This window comes from Pectinophora gossypiella, chromosome 22 (assembly GCF_024362695.1).
Source record: "Pectinophora gossypiella chromosome 22, ilPecGoss1.1, whole genome shotgun sequence".
Taxonomy (NCBI): Eukaryota; Metazoa; Arthropoda; class Insecta; order Lepidoptera; family Gelechiidae; genus Pectinophora; species Pectinophora gossypiella.
Window position 1 is genome coordinate 1453039 of NC_065425.1, and position 25749 is coordinate 1478787.

Sequence of the window (25749 nt, forward strand, 5' to 3'; positions counted from 1 at the left end):
GATACTTTATGTCTGCCAGTGGTGACGTACGCAAATAACGGGGAATGTGGAACGAGGGGGATGTTTTGCTGATAGTAATGGGGGGGGGGGGGGGTACTATTGTATCTCGTACATGTTATGTAGTTATTTTGATTTGATTCATGACTCAACGGTTTACCGCAGCCCGGTACGAAGATATGTTAAAAAAAAAAGAAACCAGAACTGGGGCTGTCAATTTCGTATATTTTTTTAATATTTTTATCACTATCACCGTCGATATTCCAAATGCTGCGTGTGAACAATAGAAATCCACCAATTATCTTTAAATAATCAAATAGACTGGACATTTTAGTTCTGTGCAATAAAGTATATTTGATTTTGACATTAGGTACTAATGTTATTTGGATAAATAGCTAATCCACCTATTTGACGTGCATTGAAATCGACGTGACACTGGAGGACTTTGGTCGCTTAGCCGGGGTATGAACATCCCCATTTCATAGGTATTTACTTCAAAATGGTGGAATGATGTCAAGAGTACAATCCATTTGTTTAAAAAATAATTCACAATACATAGTTATTGTGTCAATTTCCTTAAACAGTATCGTTTTGGGGATTATTCGTAAGAAAAGGGGGAAATTCCAAAATATTGTGATACGATTGTAAAGTCTGGCAACCCTGGCAAGTGGTACTATTGAGTAGGCAATAACGATTCCTCTCCCCTCGGTATTTACGACTATCAGCTCTGTTATCTCGTAGCATTTGAGTCATTGTCAGGTGGCTATCTGACCGACTGGTGATAACGAAACGCGGTATCCATTATGTTTGTCAAATATTGGTTGCTTCCTCGGTAATTGATGACTTTGAAAAAATAGGAACAAATACCTCGATGTGGGTTTTTTTTTTTTAATATTCGGGTTCGTATCCCGATACCGGATTTGCAACAATGAGTTTTTCACTAACACATGTGGCTCGACCGTTATAGACGGCGATACGGCTCACCACCACATTGGTTTAGCAAAAAGCTCGGTGAGGTGTAGGTACTTAGTTCATCTTGCAACCGATGGACCTCTGACTGCCCCAATTGGGATATAGTCGTGAGTTTATGTTATGTAATCATTTTCGATTCATTGTACCGTGTACTGTGTGTGTGTGTGTTATTATTTTTATTCTCATTCTTCTATTTTCATTATGTATTAAATGTTAAGTTACGTAAACCCGTTTTCGCCGAATATGTTGTAGTGCCTTTACAGTCTTCTACTTTTAATACCTCTGTAATAACATAAGGGACGCAATAAATATCTTGGGGGGTAAAATGGCCACATCGAAGCAATTCATCTAAGAAAGCAATATTGCTATTTGACATTTGTTTGCATTGCGCACTTACTTTTATATATGCGCCAATGTCAAATTGCAATATTGCTTTCTTAGATGAATTGCTTCGATGTGGCCATTTTAACCCCCCCTTATCTTACTTTTATATACGTATTTAAAATAATCTTTCTTTCAAATATAACATACCTCGTTCGCTGACCACCCCGAAGAGTAAACACCCATACATAAACACAGACATGAAATGAAGCTCACACGCCGGGGTACAGTTGGCAGATTATTTTTACATCGCGCGTAATATTTTACGGTTCATAAACCGACAGCGTTGTTTACGCCCGCACTACCTGCATTGTTTCCGGACGTACCTCCCCCCCCCCCCCCCCTTGCAACACCACCTCACCACAACACGCACTATAAAGCTATGTCATGTAGTCAACACGTTGTGGTCACGGCATTGTGTTGAAGTTCATGGGAAATAAGGGATTATTGCTATTTGGGTCCGCCAGTAATGTATATGATCAAGTTTTTTTTTTGTTAAATAAACATAATTCTATTCTATTCATTATCCACACAGATTCGTTTAGTCGACGTTTGACACATTGTACATTTTGACATATTCTGCTTTTGGCATCGTAGTCTACTTTTGACAGATTCTACATTTGACACATTACATCTGACGCTTTTGATAGATTATCGTTACACATACAGCCAATATACGTCCCACTACTGGGCACAGGCCTCCCCTCAATCAACCGGAGGGGATATGGAGCACAAACACCTTCACCAACCCGCAGTGCAGCAGCGTGGTGGAGATTATTGTTACTAAAACATAATTATTATTTTGCGTTCGGTGAAAACATATCTTCCACCACGACAGTTTCCGTTATTCGAGACTTGAGATGGTATTAAACACTAATTTAATTCAAAACAGTACTAAACTGCCTTCTATCGTGTGGGCTGAGAGGTGGATGACTGATCTCAGCAACCCTGGTGGCAGGATCTAGTTTTCACCTTAAAGGCGATGAATTGTAGATTGCAATGTTGCCAATAATGCTTCCTACATACGTATACATACATAAACTCACGCCTATTTCCCACCGGGGTAAGCAGAGACTATAGAATTCCATTTGCTTCGATCCTGACACACTTCTCTTGCTTCCTCCACATTCATCAATCGCTTCATACACGCACGCCGGTTCAGAGTAGATCGTATTGAACCTTCCTTTCGTATTGTTGTATTAATGCTTCCTAAATAACATTTAATTCAATGCTATTCCTCAATGTAGCTACAGATGTCATTAAGAGCCCAGAGGGTACTGAAAAATGGGATAGAGCTCGCCTCTATACTTAGCGCAAAATTATAAGTACTAAGTAAATACTAAAGTATTACGTACTAAAGGTTGCCTGGAAGAGATTACTACCTTAGCAATAAAGCCGCCTGTTGGTAATAATGTATTTTTAATATGTTCTAAGTGCCACAAAGACTTTTTGTATTGTATTGTAAGTGCTGGGTTTGTGAAAAATGTTTAGATATGTTTCTAACGTGTTATAGAATCGCTAAGAAAGAAATATAGTTGGTAATGAAAACCATCTGTACCTTCTCTCTAAAAGTCTAGCGTAAAACGCCCTACTTTCCATCAAAGCCACTGTTACGGCGGCCTTAATGCTAAAAAAAAAACTACAAGCACAAGCCGGACTGGTCGGAACAATGCGACAGTCGCAAACGGGACAGGGGAAACTTTTAATTGAAAGGGCCATTGATCGGGCCTAGGGCTACCACGTGCTGTTATATCCGGATATTCCGGATTAAACTGGTTCTTTTTTTTGTAGGTTTTCACATAAAATGATAGATTTTATACTTATTTTTTTAACGTTTATATTTGCGTTTTATTTGCATAGTTACATTTTTTAACTAATCGCATTTGGTTTTGATTTTGAGTAAACAAGACCAAGGCAGGGTGTTTTTATTTATGTAAGGGACAGCCTCCATGGTCTAGTGGTTAGAGCGTTAGTCACGATCTGGTCCGGGTTCGATTTCCGATGGGGACATTGTCGAAATCACTTTGTTTGGTAAGGACTTTTCAGGCTTGATTCACCTGATTGTACGAAAAAGTAAGATGATTCCGTGCTTCGGAGGATACGTTAAGCCGTTGGTCCCGGCTATTAGCCGTAAAAACACCTCCACCAACCCGCAGTGGAGCAGCGTGGTGGAGTATGCTCTATACCCCCTCCGGTTGATTGAGGGGAGGCCTGTGCCCAGCAATGGGACGTATATAGGCTATTTGCTTTTAAGGAAAAAGTTATATATATTTTTTAAAACATAACTATCATTTTGTTTCGTCGTAGTCAGGGAAAAAGTAAGGGACGTTGTACAAAATGCAAAGTAAGCTAGTTACCGCCAGTCTCGCGTCCGCCTGTCGCCGACCCGGTGTACTGTTGACCAAGCACATAATAACAACGAAAATGACAACGAAATGTTGCCTTTTGAGCTAAAATACATTTTTCAACATAAAAATGTAACTTATTCGCACAAGCTCAGACTCATTTCGCCAGTAAAGCGAATATGCTTGCTTAGTCTGCCAACCCTACATGACCATCGCTTCGTTCATCTGACCATTGGTTGACTAACAACGGTATATACGTAGCTATTACTTGATTTCTTTACGATAAATGAGGTGTGGGCGCAAATACAATTTGTGTTCTGTTTGTGTGCAATAAAGTATACAAGGTGTTAGTGACATCGTAATGAATACTGAGTGGGATGATTCGGCTAATGATTCTGAGTTAAAAATGTCATGAATTTTGCGACGGAATATTCCACTTGATATTGAGTTTTTTTTTTATTATTTTCAATTCTATACTTTTACGACGAAAAATTTATCTTAAAATCAAATTCACGATTTGCGACGTAAAATTCACCCATATGTACTTGTACGGGGTGTAAGTGGCAGTGGGATGTAAGTGACCATGATTCTGAGTTAGAAAATTCATGTCAATTTTAGGGCTTTTTAAAAATATTTTCAGTTCCATACTTTTGCGACGGAAAATTCCCCTTGATATCAATTCAGAATCATGGTCTGTATCCCTCAAAGTGTTCGATACGATGTCACTAACACCCTGTATTTGATTCAGCTTTTTTTTTGTAATATTTATCGAGTATGAGTAAGCTATACAATATAATTTTATTTGTGTGTGTTATCGTTAATTGCACTTTTTTTTGTAACGTGACTTATTGTAGATTTGCCGCAAATGGCATTAACTACTTGGTTGGACAAATGGGAAGCGCTAAAGGCTCTCACCCGGTTTAATTGCACTGAAATTGGGCTTCATTGCCAGATACTCACATCACGACGCAATGTACAATTATAGCCGTTGAATTTAGTGATGGGGAATTGTCCAATAAATTAACCATCGAATGATTTTATTATAAGCTAATCGAAAGACCATTCGTCATTTGAATGATTTAATTCGAATAATCATTCTTATGCCGCTGTTGGTAAGTCCTAAGATATTTTATTATAATGATGAACTTTATTATGATATTTATTTTATTCTATTACTTTTATAATTCGTTAACTATTGCATTTAATTTTTCAAGATGAACTAAGTACCCACACCTCCCCGAGCTTTCTGTTAGATCAACGTGTTAGGTGGTGAGCCGTATCGCCGTCTATAATAGTCGAGCCGACTGTGTACTAAGCCCATATTATACGTATAAATTACGACGTGTTTAGTTCTGAGTTCCGTCTCAAAAGTTGTCAAGAATTAACAGTTAACCATGCAGTAATCTGCAACTACAGTTAACATTACAAGTTAATGTCAAGCCACCGCAAATCTCATAGTCAAAAGTGGTCGCAGTAAATTATAGTGCTGTCGTCTGACGGTATATTTATCGATACTAGTGCTTTAGTAGATAACTGAGTGTCGGTATGTTTTAGGAAGGATGTTTGGCCAACCTGCATCACGCCTGTGTCCCCGAAGGGGTAGGCAGAGGGGCATAATATATACACCCACTCACCACTAGCTCTGTTCAAGTCCCACGTAATAGGGGCCGAACCTATTGCCATTTTCATTGACTGTATCTATTCAAATGCACTTCTTCTTATCGCGTAGGTTATGAGGTGGATTACCAACCTCATCAACCCTGGTGACAGGGTTATTACTGAGCCGCCAAAGGCCCCTGAGATGGCTCATGTAACGTCTACGCACTTACATCAGTAAGTAGTAACCGGGACCAACAGGTGATCAGCCTGTAATGTCCTAACCAAACTAGGTATCACAAAGTGATTTTTGTGATACGTCTACACCGGGATTCGACGAAAAGTAATGCTATATAATATAAATTCTAATGCACTATGAATATCAAACATTTCAAGTTTGGTGGCGAAATTTCATATTATTTTTTCGTGAAAAATTGGGTTCCGACATGAAAAAGGGTCCTTTTGGATCCTCGATAAAAAAGATTTTGGGAAAAGGATCCAAAAAGGACCTTTTTCATGTCGGAACCCAATTTTTCACCAAAAAATTAAATGACAGTTCGCCACCAAACTTGGCACATTTTGATATTCACCCAATATATCGTATGTCTTTGGGTTTCTATCTATTTATTAGCCAACTTTAGAATCTGTTTACCGGCAAAAGTCAGCATATTTCACGATATCAATAGTAGGGGCCAACTCTATTAGCTGACGTGGACGAAACGAGCGGTAATTACGTCGGGCGACGTGTTACGCCAACGCGGCGATTCACGAGATAATCCGTCCGACGGACATACCGCGCTATTGATTGCACACTGAGGGGTTTCTGAGGGCTACCGAAACAAAGACTTGGCTTGTCAATATATAGTGGAAAAGTCTTTTTAATGTAGCTTTACATTCACAAGAGTCAAAACAATACAGAGGGGCTAAAAAGTCCACATCGAAGCAATTCATTTACAATTTGACATTTGCGCATATAAAAGTAGGTGCGCAATGCCAACAAATGTCAACAAGCAATATAACCTCCCTGGCAGTCACATTTTATATTTGTATCCAAAGATGTACCCTATAGTATTCATATTCAATCGTGCTAATTCCAGTACACACCATCTAATTTTATTTTAAGTTATACCTGTCATTTTCTTATCACCTGAACAAGAAAGGGACGAGTAATCGACAGGCATAAAATTTATGGAACAAATGTCAATTTTACGAAGATATCTAAAACAACCCTCTAAAAATTTAACGTCGGCCAATAACCCGACATACTTAAGTTAACAGCAGACGTCAAACGGGTTGCATACCAGTGAGATACCCATTTGATTCGCCCGGGTTATTCATTCCTATTCGGCGGATAAGAAAATTACAGGTATAACTTAAAGTCGTAAGACCGAATGTCCTTTTAAAATCCAAACCTCATTGTTTAACTACTGTGTCTGGAAATCTCGGCCTTACGAGGTTAAAATAAAATGTGTCTCCTGGCTGGAATTAGCACCAATGTCGTTTTAAAATCCACAATAAGTCACGTCAAAAAAAAGGAACTATGATCATAAAAGTCATTAAGACACGATTTCATAATGGCCACGCTATAATTATCTCTCTCTATTTAAGATCTGCGCTCTTGTCGGTGGAGTAATCGCCATTCCTCTCTTCTTCCCGCCAAAACCTTCACCTCCCGATACGACACGACCTGCACCTTCTCTTTTATTTGTTTCATAAATGTCATCCTAGGTCTACCCCTTCCTCTCTTCCCTTCAATTTTTCCTTCTATAATGTGTGTTATAAATGAATCGTGTCGTATCAGGTGGCCAATCATATTTCCTCTCCGGTTCTCTATAGTCTTCAATATGGTTCTATAATTATACGACGACTAAATGATTCCTCACTTCGATAACGAAGGACAGAGACAGAAAGAAAGATCTCTCTTTCTTTCTGTCTCTCTCTCGAGAGAGTTTAAAAAAGAAGAGCAATGGCGTTATTAATGAGATAATCCCCAGCTGGCGTCCACAGACCGCTAGTATTGATTGCTCGCTGTTACCCTCATTTCAATTGGTAAAATTAACTTTGCACGGATATTCTATATCGCCACTGGGATTGCGACTTTATAGATTTCTATCTATACTACCAACGAAACAATTATCGTCTGTACATTGTCCAGTTTTCTTACAAAGACAATCTATTTATATTAGAGATCGATAACGTAATATAACATAACAAATACTTTATTGCACAAACAGGAAATACAAAACAAAAGAGAGATATAATATTATATAATATATTATAGCGGAATAGTGCCGCATAGGAATACTTGTACATATAAAAATAAAACTACTTATACTTACTTAAAATCGTAAGAAAATACGTAGGTTATAAAAAAAATTAAAGTACTATCTTTACATGACGCATCGTGTATCTTATTTATGACTCCACATGTCGCAGTAACTATTAAACAATAGTATTTCACTGCAGATAACAGGCTCCTTAAATCCATTTCAAACAAATCTAGCCACGTGTCATAATAGGCACGTGTTTACGATGCAAATCGTGTCCGATATCGGACTGGGAAAAAAACGTGTTGACACGCTTTCTGTCGTTCCACTTTCGTCTCTTTGTGTCTGCAGCCAACGGATTTTCAACTTAAAATGGATTCTTTGGCACACGCTCCGTCCCATACACGGCTTGACGATTCTTTTTGTTGATGTGCTCTCCACGTTTTGTTGTCTTTGCTCTCGGAACACAAGTTTTGTTCGTAGTTGCATCTACGAATTCAAAACGAAAGCGCTGATTTATGATTCCATTTTTGAACGATCGCGTTTCGTGAATTGTTATTCGATTCCGCTCGAAACTTACACTTTAAATTATATTTATATAAAATGTGTAGTTTAATTATAATATATGAGATGAGAAAATGGCTTTTGTAATATGCGAAGATTTAAATAAGTTGCGAAAACACAATGGTGCTGATTCATGCACACACCATCTAATTTTATTTTAAGTTATACCTGTCATTTTCTTATCCGCCGAAAAGGAAAGGGACGGGGGAGGAATATACAGGCAAAAAATGAAACACGTCAATTTTAGGCAGAAGTATAAAAATCCGTTCCAAAATTTTATATTGGTCAATAACCCGAAAGCACACGTTATTGCATATGAGCGAGATGCCTATTTTATTCGCCCCGGTTATTCATTCACTTTAAAATGAACAGTTGTTAATCATCCGTCCCTTTCCTTTTCGGCGGATAAGAAAACGACAGGTGTAACTTAAAATTAGGAGGCGTGTGCAGGGATCGGGGCCATTGTGTATTTTGTATAGACTTTTTTTGTATCCATCCACACCTATTATACAGAGAAATAAATATAATAATTTCACACTTTCCAGAATACAGGCCACGGGACAATGATCATTTATTCATAATTAGTATGTCACTGGATATTGCGACATCACCTGTAATATTAAGATTTCATTTAATATCTTAGGAGCCCATGTCATACCTCTTACTTTCAATTACTTAGCTATAAGACAATATATTCCTAAACGAAAACTAAACGAATATTTCCCTTTGTTGCAGGTGTTAGTGGCGTACAATAAGTGCAGTGAGGGAGGTGCTTGGTGTGTGTGGTGACTGTGCGTTGTTGCGTTGTGCGTTGTGCGCGTGTGTTGTGCGCGGGTGCGTGGCGTGCGCTGTGGCGCCGGAATCGCGCGCGAGCCAATGCCGGGGCGCCGATGGGGCGGTGATCTCGGCCTGACTACGTCACTACAGCAGCGCTGGTGAGTTGCCCATCTTGTTATTCATACATAAACAGCCTATATACGTCCCACTGCTGGGTATAGGTCTCCCCTCAATCAATCGGAGGAGTTATGGAACATACTCTACCACAATCTCGTCATAAATCTACCACTGCGGGGTAGTGGAGCTGTTTTACGGGTAATAAATAGCCTTCCGAAGGACGGAATCATGTTACTTTCGGACAATCAGGTGATTCAAACCTGCAATGTCAATTACTCACTCACATACATGAACTCACGCCCTTTATCTCTAACGGAGCGAGCAGATACAAATAATCCAAAGACAACTTGCGTCCACTGTTGATCCTAAGGTGGATATGATAAACTCTAAGGTGACATTACAATTGTCCAACACGTTAGAAAGGTCACAATCCCTCTGTCGGATTTCACGATTTCGGACAATTTTAACCTATTAAACTACAATTGCAGTTAATTCGACTAAGCGCAGCATTTAGCTGACACAGCATAGATTAAACACAGTAACAGCTAGCGAGCGGCACATTCCGGGACATTACTTGTGCAACATGTGCCGCGAATGTGCCTGCAGATGACAGGCTGTATTATATGCTCACGTTCGTAATCTATATTGCGATAATAGTACAGTCATGGGCAATGGTTTACGTTAGAACCCTGTCGCATTAACATAATTCACATTTGTTGAGGCTTACAGATCAATTTGTCAGAAAAGTTAATTTGACATGGTACTAAGGTACACTTCACACGGGAAAAATCTTAATACTTATTGTTAATTGCACAGTTGGCTCTGTCATTATAGACGGCGATACGGCTCACCAGCTATCGTGGTCACTCGGTATCGTGGACACGTTGGCCTATCAGAAAGCTCGGTGAGGCATGGATACTTAGTTCATCTTGCGATGGGTGGGTGTACCTCTAGTTACCCCAATTGGCCATGCTCGGTTTTTGTAAAAGTACAGAAAGCTGAAAACCATTTCGAGATAAATGAATTTGAAACAACTCCCTATATTTACTTTTTTTTATTTTTCAGTATTTTTGAAGATATTTTATTAAAATGATTGACCTTTATTTGACCTTTGTAACAAGATGTATAAAAATATGCCTTTGCCTGCTTACAAAAAGTTCATTTATGACAAGTGGTATTGATAGGTTGACACAAGTTGTTGATGAGGTTATATTCAAATTATTCAACAAGCTATTCTGTTTCTGTCTGTATTCTTTATTGCGATGGCGACTAGAACAGCTAATTTCGAAAAAGCCGACTCTCGTAATTTACCGCGAGTGAACAACGTCATGATTTTAGAGTTTATGACCAACTCCAGCAACCACAATATTTCGGAGATCAGAGGAGCGAAAGCTCTTATGTAAGTGTTATAATTATACCTAGTTGCTCATAAAAATACATACATAATTGTGATTTATTGCTGTAATTTTTATATGTAATTAGGTACCTACACATAAAGTAACGTTTCAACAAGTTTCATCTGAGTTTGGCGAGGTGGACTGAATTGGACTGACAATCACTGACAGTTCAGTACTGAACTGACAGTATTGATATTGACGCTTTTTTTTGTAGGCAAAGGCATTTTTTAATTCTTGCTTTAGTGACGTCACCAAGGGTGAAATTTTAAGTGTTTCTAAAAAATAGATAGGATTGATAAAACACAAAAATATCGGAATTGGTTCCTTAAAATGGACTATATTTTCAAAATAAATTATAAAACAAATACATAAAAAAATCGTAGCATGGCCAATTGGGAAATAGTAGTCAGCTTCTCTTGTTATTGTTAAATATTGTTACTTAACGTATAGTATATTTACATCCAGTCCTCGCCAGCTGTTTAAATTCTAGAGTCTAGTGCTATTAGCTGGGCACATATCCTGGAAACCACATGATATCAATATATGATCCAAACATGAATTCAGCGGCATACAGCCCGAGCCGGGATTTGAACCCGTAACTCAACTTCCGAACAGGACTATAACAACCTATAAACTACCTTGCGAAATAACGTAGATTCAAGAGTGTTAAATTGACTTATTAGTTTATCCATGATAATTGCTTTGAATAAATTATTCTTCTTCTATCGTGTGGGTTGTGAGGTGGAGTACCAACCTCATCGACCCTGGTGTCAGAGTTACTATTGAGCCGCCAAAGGTCCCTGACATGGCTCAATAATAAATTATTCTGATTTCTTCTATATTCGGTATCTTTACATTAAAAAGCCACGCTTGACGTAACAATCCAATTCATTATAAAAACATTATATAAATAGTACTGTTGAACGGCAATTAGTATGTAAATGCTTATTGTTTATGGAATTTTCCAATAATAGGTATTCACTTACATTATTACACTATTGGTCACGCCACTAGTTCTCACGAGACTATGCTAATAGGGTCACATAGCGTCATTGTCACTCGATTACTTAATTCGCACGGAAACTTGTTTCCATTTATAACCAGTTTTATAGTTATTTGTTATTCATAAAAATAATAATACTTGTAAATATACATACATACATAAACTCACACATATTTCCCACCGAAGCAAGCAGAGACTATGGAATTCCATTTGCTTCGATCCTGACACACTTCTCTTGCTTCCTCCACATTCATCAATCGTTTCATACACGCACGCCGGTTCAGAGTAGATCGTACTGAACCTTTTCTAAGGACATCTCCAATTTGGTCAATATACGATAAGGTGCTATAGTCCAATCAGTTTATTGTAAAGTAATAAATGAACTCTCTGTCTCTCTCACTCGCACTTACGTGGAAGGCGACATACGGTAAAAATGTTTTTTTTTTTTTTTGTATGGAAAGTAGGTATGTGTATATAGTATACACGTTACTAGCGTATCTACCAGTTAAGTGTATAAGTACTACTATCAGACAGATTATCAGCAAGAGGTAAAACAAGCACTAAATCACATAGTTTAATACAAGTTGACTAGTTACAAGTTGCCGCATACTGTGTGAAGTATTTAAACTCATTCGCAGTTACAAGTTGGAAGTAGAAGTAATTAGCAGCGAGTTGCCAGAGATGTTACCTTGTTTGTTATATAACTATGTAACATTGTTATACTTGCGTGGTGTGATGGAGGTCGTGTTGTTATATACATATACAAGGTGTTAGGTTAGGTAGATAAAAATATGGAGCTGAAAATAATTAAAAAAAAAAAACAAAAACAAAAAACAAAACATTAATCAGGGTGGAAGAAGCGAAAGTGGTGTGTCAGAGTCGTAGTAAGTGGAATTCCGTGGTTTCTGCCTACCCCAATAGGAGAAGTGTGCATTTACTGTAACTTTGACATAGATGCGAGGTTGCTTTTTCGAATGCAAATGTAAAATACAGAAAAATGGCAAAGGGCGGGGCAATTGGGATATAGTCGTGAGCTTATGTGAATTAAATTACTATAAAAATTGAAGAATTTATAAGATGAAACTGTGATTAAGAGTACTCGTCGCACTACCAATATTGCATATCTATTTTTATAAGCAAACATATATACGTATTTATAATGTTCCCATGTTAAAATACCATGTTTTAAGCCAATTAATAATTATTTATTATGTTATGTTAAATTGCAAGAATTGGCGCCAATTTGTAGCGCTGCTTACGCAAGTTGACGTAAATACATAATAATGAGTAATAACTAATAACTTACATAATAGTAGGACATGTGCAAGCGGTAATCGTTTACTCGTTAATAATTGCACTTGCACTAATGAATGGTATCGTGCTAATAACATTATCTGAATTACGATTATTGTACTTGTATGTGACAGTAGTGCAGGATAAGTAGTCACCGTGTGTCACTAGTGAAATCAGATACTTTTTACTAAACGTCAAAACACGAAATTACCATGGAATTTGTATGAAAAGGCAACCTGTGACGTCATAGAAAAACGTAACAAAATGTCGCACTTATACGTTTTTCATATCCTCTTAACGCCGAGATTTCCAGATACAATAGTTAAACAATGGGATTTGGATTTTAAAAGAACATTCGGTCTTACGACTATACAGGTTGTTAGTGACACCGTAACGAAAACTTTGAGGGATGATTCAGGCCATGATTCTGAGTTGATATCAAGTGGAATTTTCCGTCGCAAAAGTATGGAACGAAAAATAATTTAAATAAGCTCTAAAATTTTCATGACTTCTCCGACAGGAAATTGCACTTGATATCGACTCAGAATCATGGTCTGAATCATCCCCTTCAGTATTCGTTACAGTGTCACTAACACCCATACCTACTTGTATGGCTACTATATGTACTTGCATGGGGTGTAAGTGACATCGTAACGAATACTGAGAGGGATGATTCAGCTGATTATTCTGAGTTAATATCAAGTGGAATTTTCCATCGCAAAAGTATAGAATTGATAATAATTTAAAAAAACTAAAAAAATAACATGAATTTTGCGACGAAAAATTCCACTTGATATTAACTCAGAATCATGATCTGAATCATCCCTCTGAGTATTCGTTACGATGTCACTAACACCCTGTATACTATATTGCACAGAACTAAATTTCAACAATCAGACAACTCATGAATGCAGTACAATTCGGGCGGCATTATTACTTGTTGATTAAAAAACAATAATAAGTTAAATAGAAAAAAGAAAATGTATTTCGTCTGTTTTAGATCTGTCTTTATTTAGTAATCAGAAGTTATAATTTATCTTTGTCTAGGATACTACTCAATTGTGGCGACTCCTTGTCTTCCACTTATTACTTTGTAACATACAAATCAAATCAAATATCCTTTATTGTATACAAACAACACATACAAACATTTATAAAACTTTTAGTTGTTATTGCCTCTGAAGAAATTTCTTCCAGCCACTACCAGGAATCAGCCATAAAAAAAAACTTGAATGCAACAACGGTTAATATAATAACTTCAGTTAATATTTATACAAATCTGTATTATTACTGTTTGTTGAAATAAAATAAAGAGGGAGCGTCGGTTCGATCAAGGTACCGGCCTTGTACCAATGAGGTATTATATCCTAAGTGCAATTTTCATTAACACAGTTCGCTCGACCATTATAGACGGCGATACGGCTCACCAGTCACCACTTATCATGTTGGTCTAACAGAAAGCTAGATACCATAAGGTTCACCATATCCATCTTAGGACTTCGTGTCAACAGTGGCTGCAAGTTGTCTGTAGTGGCTTTGCTCACTCCAAACGGGCGTGAGTTTATGTATCATCATCTCTAGCCCATTAACGTCCCCACTGCTGGGGCACGGGCCTTCCCTATGGATGGATAGGGAGATCGGGCCTTAAACCACCACGCGGGTCCAGTGCGGATTGATGGTTATTAACGACTGCTGCTGTTTATGTATGTACTAACATTTACAGGGTCACGTATTAGATAACGTTATTTTGAATTCCACGCACAATTCACTCACAGTTCCCTCAAATCGAATCATTGTTTTCAAGGTTTTCCATTATCAGTCTTTACCTTACACTTGGCAACTGCAGTAAAACCAGTTACCTACTATATACGTACTCTTAACAATCGGTTCCGCCGGATATCGAATCGGTTATAGATGTAGGTGTATGTTGGGGAACGCATGATTTAATATTATAAAACTTGGTAAATAGGCGTGAGTTTATGTATGTATGTATGTCATATCTTTATCGCGTTTTACGTGGTCTACTATCGACGTATGGTTTAAAGTCGTGTATACACTGGGCAACAATAAGACACGAAATAGTGAAGAAATAGTGTTATAAGGGCATTCCCTTTGTGGCGTTAAAGTAAATCTAGTGACGAGAATTGAGAATGGGATGCTTAGATACTTTGGACATGTAGAGAGAATGAATGAATGTAGACTTGAAAAGATTTATGTCGTAGGTGAAGGGTAGGGTTGGAAGTGGATGGCCTAGGCATACAGTCATGAGCGATATCATGTATCCACTTTAGAACCCTGTCGCACTATCATATTTGACATTTAATGAGACTTACGGTTTAATTTGTTATAAAAGTTAATGTGACATGGTTTCAAGGTGTGTACATATTAGTACTCGTGACCGTACATACCGCGATCAGATCCAGGATGTTTTAAAGAATTGCCAGGTCAAGAGTACTCCATATCGGGAGAATGCATGTAATATTTCATTTTATTCAAGAAACTTAAATGCACAAACTGGCAAATGCACAAATGTCAACGTTTAACCGAAGAATTCCCGAGCCGGGAATACAACCCGTGACCTTTTAGTCAGTCTGTCATGTTTATTTGCGGATACACCACACCGCAAACGTAACAAACCCTATTTGTAATAATACATCGGAATTCTACGTAATTGCCAGCTGTTACTGTTATGGCACTGGCGTTACATTTATATGTAATATAGCATCACGAAGGGGTAGCCAGAGGTGTATGGTATACACCTCTCCTCGCCAGCTACGTTTAAGTCTCATGTAATGGGGAAGCCAGCCATTAACCCTGGAAACCACATGATATCAATCAAACAGGGCCAGTACTAAATAAAAATGAAAACTTTATTTGACATTGGTGCTAATTCCTGTAAACACCATCTAATTTTATTTTAAGTTATACCTGTCATTTTCTTATCCGTTGAAAAGGAAAGGAATGGGTAATCGACAAGCATAAAATTTATGGAACACACGTCAATTTTAAGCACAAATCTAAAATAACCGTCTTAATATTTTACATTGACCAATAACCCGCCAGAATTATGTTGATAGCACACGTCAAACGGTTTGCATACCAGCGACATACCTTTTTGATTCTTCCTAAAATTAAGAGCTGTCAATCATCCGTCCCTTTTTTCGGCGGATAATAAAATGACAGGTATAGCTTAAAGTAAAATTAGGAGGTGTCTGCAAGAATCGGGGCCATTGTATAGCTTATTATAGCTGTTTGCTGTAGAACAGATGCCTTAACTAGTTTATCGAACCGTATCACTTGATATTCGACACACAAGTTTATTACGACATAAGTATGGTGACGATAAAACACCTTGAATTTTCCACGTGTATCCATTATTGTGACTGTGTATGTGTGTGTTATGAGTATGAATGTAAATGGATATAGAGGTAGTGGGCGACCCGAAGAAATTGTGGATGGTTTGTGTAAAGAAGGTTATGTGTGTGAAAGGTGTGAGTACAGAGATGATGACGTCAGATGTGAATGGAAGAGGAATATGTTGTACCGACCCCACCAAGTGTGGGATATGGGCAGGAGGATGATAATCCACTGCTGTGTCTAATTCAAAGTGCGCGAGAATACTAGAATAACCTTTGTCGTCGCTTTAAAGTGAAAACTCCGTAATCGCCTTATTGAAAAGTCACATTCATACGTGATTTTTTAAACAGAATCACATAACAGACAAGCTAATTTCAATCCAGGTAAAAGTTTGTGGTTTAATTTTAAACCGGAATTAACTTAATGAGGGATTTTCCAGGCTACGTTCCTCAAAAACAATATAGATGGCGATGTCCAAATTGGCCTCCGTTTAACTTTATAATTTCATGGATGACAGACATATGTATATTACTACATTCTATCTGTCCATAGGTATATCTATTCAAAAATTCAAAATTCAAAAATATCTTTATTCAGTAGGTAACATAGTTACACTTTGAATCGTCAATTTTTACATAACGAACGTCTCATCCGCCTAAAACTACTGCAGCTTCTCACAACCTGTATAGCCGGGGAAAAGAAGCTGCAAGAAAAACCTCGACAAAGGGCACTAGACGTTCTTTAAAAAAATAAAAATAAACATAAAATATTGATATACAATTGAGTAATTTAGCTGCCTAATATCAGTTCTCAGACAGTTAATCCCATGCATTCATATCTTCTAAATAATCACTAACTTTATAATAACCTTTTTTGGAAAGTTTTTGTTTAACTACTGTCTTAAAGCAGTTGAAAGGCAAATTCAGAATGTCAATGGGAATCTTATTGTAAAAACGTATACATTGCCCCTTAAAAGATTTAGTAATCTTATGTAATCGACTGACTTGTAAAGCAAGTTTATTTTTATTCCGAGTATTAACAATGTGCCGATCGCTATTTTTTGCAAATAATCCTATATGTTTTTTTTACATATATTAAGTTTTCAAAGATATATTGTGATGCCAAAGTTAAAATATTAATCTCTTTAAATTTATTTCTAAGTGACATCTTGGGTCCCAATTTGTAAATCGCCCGAATGGCTCGCTTTTGCAGAACAAAAATGCTGTTCACATCTGCAGCATGACCCCACAGCAAGATGCCGTACGACATTAGACTACTGTGGAAGTAGGCAAAATAAACTAATCGCGCGGTTTTTTATTGTTATAAAGTTATGAGACCAGAATTATGTTCAAAGAATAAAATAATCATTTATTGTTTAAAATACACAATAATGTAACAAAATAATAGTTTCGCACATTTCGCTTAAAGTAGCATGTAAAATGCTTTTTGTCTTTGAATACACTTAAACAGCTTAATATAATGACTAAACAGACTTAAATATCAAAGACCAACAAATTTCACCGCATTACACACGCTATAAACTTAATAAAGATAATATAAATAAAGATAAGATAATATTTGAACCTACTTGTTACTGACAACTATGTAATCTTAAAATCTTAAGTCTTAAGTTTGTACTAACTTGGGATATACTTGAAGTCTCCCAGTACAAGCTTTGACCTTGAACGTCCTTAACCCTGTGACACGAAAGTGTCCTTTCGACCGAGAATCGCACCGAGCCTAGCCTTAGTAGGTATTAGGTAGGTATACATTTTAAGTTAGAGAAATGGTTTTTATTTTATCTCTTCGGCGATACGGCTCACCGCCTATCGCGTTGGTCTAAATGAAAGTTCGGTGAAGTGTAAGTATGTAGATCATCTTACGATGGATGTGCCCCTGACTACCCTATACTGTATATAAATATAGTCGTAAGCGTATATTATGTTATGATTAAAAAAAAACCGATTTATTTATTAGGCGGTTTCACTACGCTCGCTATCATAATTCAACAAACAACAAGTCTTTTTCCCCTTTCCTTGATCATCATCACTAATTTAAGAGCCACGCTCTTATCGGTATAGCATTCTCCATGCTACTTTTTTAGGGAAAAATAGGGCAGCGGTTTACCTCTTGCCTCCTGCCGCTTCCTTGATCCTAACAATATTGAAATAGCTATTATAATGGTTCTTCACACTTTGTACCAGCTTGTACGTAAGGACGTACAAGTATACCACATGTAATAATAACTAATAATCACTTACATCAGTAAATAGTGACCGGGACCAACAGCTAGACGTGCCTTCCGAAGCACGGATCATCTTACTTTCGCACAATCAGGTGATCAGCATGTAATGTGCTAACCAAACTAGGGATCACAAAGTGATTTTTGTGATATGTTCCCACCGGGATTCGAACCAAGGGCTCCGGATCGTGAGTCCAACGCTCAACCACTGGACCACAGAGGCCTTTAAAAATGTTAATATTTAGTGATACCACTCCCATGGGAATTAAATTATTTTTGTTATTTTATTTTTTCACACCATTGACTATCTATGTAGTTTTTAATTGCTTTTTTATTTTATCATAGTGAAAAAAAGACTTCAGACTATTTTAGTAAATAAATGTCATCTTGTAGTTAGTAAGTAAATAATACTATAGTAAATAAGTCAGTATCAATAAAATCTCTTTATCTAAATAATGTTTCGACGAACGATTATAATGTCTGGTTTGTTATGTATGTTTTGTTGTCTTGTATAAATACACACGTCTCACGATGCTATGGTTTTGGCTCCAGTATTGTTTTGAAGCGTAGTAACTAATAACACAACAATGTTGTAGTGAATTAATTATATGCCTAGGAAATGTAGAAATAGAATAGTCGATGTGTATAGACGGGAATATGTAACAGCAATATTGAGATTATTATTATTATTGCGTATCGCAGACAAATATCCTGCTTGGATCAAATATCCAGCTTAAGCTCCCCTAACAAAGTCTCTGCTGCATCCGTCACACAATGCAGTTCGGCTATACCACCTGGGAACCGGTGCAGAGGGCACTCGTTCACTATGTGAGATATGGTTTGGTCCGGGTGACCACATTCACAGTATGGTGACTCCTTTAAGCCCCATTTACATAGGTGAATATTGAGATGATGAATATTTTTAGACAGCCGCAACCACCTATATTTTTAACCGACTTCAAAAAAGAAGAAGGTTATTTTTGTAGTGTTATTGCGTCTGTTGAATTGAATTTGGTCAACAACGTTCTTCTAGGTCTTCAGGTCTTTAGGGTGTCAGGTGGGTCTCTTCCCACCAGTAAACTAGAGAGAAATAGACCTAAATATTATGAAATTTCGCAAGAAGGAAGCTTACTTAGACACAGGTAACTGAAAATATCGAAAATCTTAAGTCCAAGCTTGTTCTGTCCGTTGGTCTAACAAAAAGCTCGGTGAGATGTGGGTACTTAGTTCGCCTCTCGATGGATGTACCTCTATCAACCCCAATTGGAATATTGTCGTGAGCTTATGTTATGACTAATCGTGCTTTCATAGATAGCGATGCAGGAGTGAATTTAGGTATACTGTAGCAGAGTACATGTCCTCTCCTTAGCGCCAATCATTTTAAATTTCGAAATTCTCTTTTTATTTGCCACATTACATCCGCGACCTTGATAAGATTAACTCTATATTGCTTAAATGTGGCCGTATCCACTATCTTTTACTGTAATCTACGTGTCCATTGCATCTTATTTTCGTTATATGGTATTCTATATATTATCGTTTAACTGTTACTTTATGTTCCTGTTTGTGAAGTATCATCATCATCGTCAATTTAAGAGCCACGCTCTTGTCGGTGCAGCATTTTCCATGCTACTTTTTTAAGGAAAAATAGGGCAGTGGTTTCCCTCTTGCCTTCCGCCCCGCTGTACTCTGTTTGACGCAAGTGGGATGGCGCCCAGAGTAGTCCGTGGCGTCCTGTCCTCCGCCTCTGAATAGTACTGACAGTTACTGCTGCTTGTAAAGTGTACATATTCTAAAATAAACTGTTTCCATTTGTGTACTACTCTGCCGGCACGTCGGGACTCCGGGCCTCCAACTCGACCCGCCGTGCCGCAATACTATGTATTACAACCTTTTTTATAATATTATTATTATTAATAGCCCTCAATGTCCCACTGCAGGGCAAAGGCCTCTCTTCCCTTCTTCCACTCCTCTGTTATAGTATAATCTGTGTAATACAAGGACGTTTGTTTTTGTTCCAGGTGACGCGCTGCAGGCAGGTGGAAAAAAGCGGCGCTGCCGCTTTAAATGGACAAACGCAAGATGCTGCCAAAGAGAGCGCGTATGGATAGCATGCGGGGTCCCATCGCCAATGGACCCTTGCAGTCGAGGTGAGTGCACGATACAAATAGGCCGCAAGGCTCTGAAAATCCTCGCTGCAATTGAACATTGTATTAAAAAAAAAATATTTCTTTTTATTTGAATCTGTTTTCGAATTCACGTTGAATCTGTTTTCGAATTCACGTTTGGATCATATATGATTATTACGAGCTCAATGGTGAAGGAAAGCGTCGCGAGGAAACCCACATTCCCGATAGATGCTGGTTTTCCTTTCGCGGGTTGGAAGGTCAGATAGGCAGTCGCTTCTGTAAAAAACCGGACCTGTCAAATCGTCAGGTTAGGTACGCGGACCCAGTGAAACACTAGATAATGCTAGGGGTACGAGGATGTCTTTTTAACAGATATTGAAGTTTGAACGTTTAATTTTCTAAATTACTTTTTATTTTATTCGGAGAAACTGCTATCCACTTTTCAATTCATATCGTTTGGTTTGTTGCGACGATCTTCGTGATGCTAATAGTTAACAACTAAAATACTATACTCAATTCGCAATCTATAATAGCAGAATCTATTAATATGTTGCATTGAACAACATATTTACACAACACCCAAACAAGCGCTAACGCGATAAAAGCGCGATAATAAAGTTGTTATCGTTCCAATTTTGTGTTAAAAGTCTAACGAGGCCGCGTCAGTTATTTTACCGTATTGGATATACATATATAGGCAATTTATAGGCATGTGCCTATAACTGTAGTTATCGCGCAATCCGCAATGCAGGTTGCACCTGGGCGCATTCACACATTCGATTTCTTTCCTCGTATGTTTTATTTGGAATGCAATAACACGTAAGAGCCGTGAAATGTAGAGTAAAATCCATGACCCAGTAGTTATAAGAAGACAAAATGTTACTGCTTAGCTACATTTTATTCCAAAGTTGGATAATGTCCTTCGCTCATACGATATTGGAATTCATGTTTGGACCATAGGTAATTGAAATCATCGAGATTTGTGCCCTGTTAATAATAATATTACTCAACAATAGGTTAAACATATAGGGTCTTTATGACATCGTACCGAATACTAAGGGGGATGATTCAGACCATGATTCTGAGTCGATATCAAGTGAAATTTCCTGTCGGAAAATTCATGAGAATTTTATTGGTTTTTTAAATTATTTTCCATTCCATACTTTTGCGACGGAAAATTCCACTTGACTTCAACTCAGAATCAGGGCCTGAATCATCCCTCAAAGTTTTCGTTACGATGTTACTAACACTTTCTATATAATGGCTAGCAGTGGGTGTATATACTATATGTACACCTATGCCTACCCCTTCACGGATATAAGCGCGATACTATGTTGTTTCCCCGTGAATGTGTCATCTAAGTATAATAATGGTACAGTATCGTATATATTTATTTATACAGATAAATTGAAGATGTCCTCATAAATAGTTAGTACGATTTACTCTTAACCGGTGTGCATGTATGACCCGATTGATGAATGTGGAAGAAGCAAGAGAAGTGTGTAAGGAAAGATAGAAGCAAATAGTCTCTGCTTTCTCCGGTGAGAAATAGGCGTGAGTTCATGTATGTATGTTAAATTGATTACAATAAGAAAAGTCCCAAATAATCTCCACAACTGTTAGCTGTAAAATGTCTCCAATCAACACGTTGTAAATGTTGACCGACGTAGAGTTGAACTCTGTCCCCTAATTCGCATTCGGAACCGGTCGGAGGCGGCAAGTTAACAAAGTCCGTCCATTGGGCTCATTCAACTTATTCTTTCTCGCGCTAATCCTATTTGGTTTCCATCAAAACTTGCTCGAAGGGGTTGCTAACTTGCCACCCCGCTTCCCTCCCCTTTGTTTGCCGCCAAATCTGTTTTCGTCTGCCCCAGGAAAGTTGGAATTCTCAAAAGTTGGGGTGGGCGTCGAATTACTTTCTCGTTTCCCCGCCGAAACTTTGCTCGCCAATAATAATAATTCCGCTTCGCTATGACGAAAGTTTAAATTATTAGTTTAATCGCACTGGCGTGCTTTAATTACCCGGGGGTTGGGGCAGGCACGTATTAGGGGGATGTTACAAGTACCCGATCCCCGGGGTTTTTAAACTTGGAAACTATAAAGTATGACTGGGACTTGCGTATTATGTTGCCTTTGATGAATAAAATCAAGGCTGAACTTATTAAGATAAAAAATATATATAAATTATTGTGCATAAAGTGTATAGTTCACCTGTAGCTAAATGTGTGTTTGTTCGGTCTTGTCAAATCTTCAGGTTAGAATAAGCGGACCCTGTGAAAATCGGAATATTGCTAGAGAGATGATGATAAATTTAGGTACAGTTATAAATAAATGTTGCAGTTATAATTGCAAATTACTCACTATTCTTCTCACTAAATTAGTTATGATATGGTTGTAAATTACAGAATGGAGGTCGGAAAAAGAAACATTTATTCGATGTGGCTTCTTTTAGAGATAAGCCCACCTTTTGTACCCATTTCTTTTTTGACATTTTTAAGTTTACTTATATATGTACAATGAATAATTTTTAAGAGTTTATAGATATCGTTATATCTATAAAGCTACAAATATCGGATAATACAAGCACGAGAAGTGTGTCAGGATCGAAACAAATGGAATACCTTGGAATAATCTTGGCTTATCCCGGTGGGAAATAGGCGTATGTATTAGATATAATATATAATATAATATCTTTATTTCGTACCAAAATCCTTAAATATATGACAATATTTGTTTACATTTATAAATAAATATGTAGTTACAGGCTGTGATATATCTAACAATGGTATTATACTCACATCACTAATTTAAGAGCCACGCTCTTGTCGGTGTAGCATTCTCCATTCTTGTCTATCAAAGACTAATTCCTTCACTTCCTTATAAGACACGACGTTCGCCTCCTGTTTAACTACTACTATACTACTACTGTTATACTAGATAAATCTAAATTCAACTTTTTAAATAATAAAGTTCTCTAACTGAAGTCAAGTTCATAATCCGTGTCTGTGGTGAGTGGGTCCTCCTGATTTGCCAAGTTACTAGCTGTCTCGGACGAGTTGGGTATTTGCTCTGGTAATTAATTTGCCCCATCAATTTGGGACGCTTGTCTGTTGCTAATAGACGGTATCGATTCTGATCCACCCGCCATTGAATGGTGAAAGATTTGGTTTGGATTTGAAGAAAATGATGTGTACGTACGCAATAAGGCAATTGATCTAGTAACCGTGATGGCCCCTGTTCGGAGAACGCATACTTACATCACAGTGTCACAGGTTCATGTACTGGCTTTTGAATTCATGTTTGGATCATAGTTAATTGATACCACGTGGTTTCCAGAGTACCCTTGCCTAACCTGTAGATTTGACAGGTCCGGCTTTTACAGAAGCGACTGCCTGTCTGACCTTCAACTCGCGAAGGACAACCAGCCCAATACAGGTTAAGTCTCATACTTCCGAAAGTGCATTTCTCGGGAATGTGGGTTTCCTCACGATGTTTTTCTTCACGTGATAATAATTTAATATCCAAACATGAATTCGAAAACAAATTCGACAATCATTAGTTTAGGCCTGTGCTGGATTCGAACCTGCGACCTCAAAGTGAGAGGCAAGCGTTCTACCAACTGGGCTACCACGGCTCGGCGGTTTTATTATTATGTAATATCATTGTTTAAAGCTAAACTACTCGTCCAACAATCAAAGCACGTCGTAATACCGCCAGACGCTTAGCAACGTGTTATCACGGCCAACCTTGGCTCGGATTGGCGCGCGGTCACCGACTCTACCGATATAATACGTACCTACTACGTAGGCACGCTGTATTTACATGCTAACAATCTAGATTGTTCAATATTTTCATAGTATAATGATACTAAAACAAATCTTGTATCGTGTGAGTTGTGAGCTGGATTACCAATTTTACCTCATCACCCTGGGTTAGGTAGATAGATAGACACACATACACACATGCATACAAAAACATAGAAGATTATTTTTTTAAAGAACGTCTAGGGCCCTGTGCCGAGGTTTTTCTTGCAGCTTCTTTTCCCCGGCTATACAGGTTGTGAGAAGCTGCAGTAGTTTTAGGCGGATGAGACGTTCGTTATGTAAAAATTGACGATTCAAAGTGTAACTATGTTACCTACTGAATAAAGATATTTTTGAATTTGAATTAGATACAGACAGCTAATTGCAGGGTTCTTATTGGGCCCCCAAAAGCCCCTGCCATGGCTCAGGTAACGACCACTTACATTAGTAGCACGGATCATATAAAAATAATTGATATTTAATAGTGTATATTGTTTGAAGTTTACGCGGATACTATTATTAAACCAGAATAACGATTTCCTTTTTTTGAAATGAAATAGGTTTGCTTTACACACCATTCTGCCTCTTAAAGAGGTTGAGAAAGTGTCGATGGTGTAAAGAGCTTACCCAGAAGGTGCCATACTATTTTAGCCACGTTACCAAGTTCACGTTTTAAATATAGGAATATTGCGACTCCCAGTATGAGAATAGGGAATCGGCAGTCACATAAATCTGCCTTGTTTATCAATACTTACAAGCTCTGTATTACAAGAAATTTTCTTATTTTTTTTTTCGTTAATACAAGAATGTGTTTATCAAAACTACACATGTAAGTTACATGTTACAAGTGTCAATATTTATTTCACAAGTATATTTTACAATCAATAAATTTAATTTACACGTATATTTGAGTAACTTGTAGAGACTTGTAAGTTTTGATAAACACGGCACAGGTTACGAAAGAGACGGAATTCCCTCTGCATCTGTTTAATGTATTCCTAATACTCGTATTTGATATTATTCTGATAATCCTTACGGAAAAAACTTGCGTTACAAGTTATTAACTGTAAAATTTTCATCATGCTAGATAGACATCACCAGGGAATACAAGAAACATGGAACATTGTAAATGTTTCGTTTCGTCCATGGAACATTTCTGAAACTTTATATTAAAACACGACCTTAGTTTACTTCACATCAAACAGAGTATTAAGCCTGTAATATTATTTTTTACCCACGATATATTTAGCTCAACAATATAATGATGGGTCGAAACGAAACGTTTTTTTCACGAAGACAAATTACGTCGTTAGAGCAAGTGATTCTTGTAATGTAACCTACTGGCCATCGCACTTGTCCATTATAGTGCGATTTCATTATTAAAATAACATACATTACAGCCATAGCAATATATATGCCGTACCTGAGAATGTTCCCAAAATAGAAGTGTTTCTGTGGTAAAAACTCTTTAATAGTGAGGACACTGGATGCATTTTTTTCCAAATTGTT

The 25749-nt window shown here is 37.5% G+C and overlaps 1 protein-coding gene across 13 annotated transcripts in view; it reads left to right on the forward strand.

The window, feature by feature from the left end:
- LOC126377113 (C-terminal-binding protein) overlaps window positions 1-25749 on the forward strand; it is a 144999-nt gene that overhangs the window by 93130 nt on the left and 26120 nt on the right. For 12 of the 13 annotated variants that reach the window (XM_050024775.1, XM_050024777.1, XM_050024784.1 and 9 more), the window contains exons 3-4: window positions 8858-9057; window positions 20330-20458. In XM_050024775.1, the coding sequence (XP_049880732.1) occupies window positions 20376-20458 (83 nt within the window). In that variant the 5' untranslated portion in view covers window positions 8858-9057; window positions 20330-20375. Of the gene's footprint in view, window positions 1-8857; window positions 9058-20328; window positions 20459-25749 lie in introns of those variants that run through there. The other variant, XM_050024788.1, reaches the window with a different exon arrangement.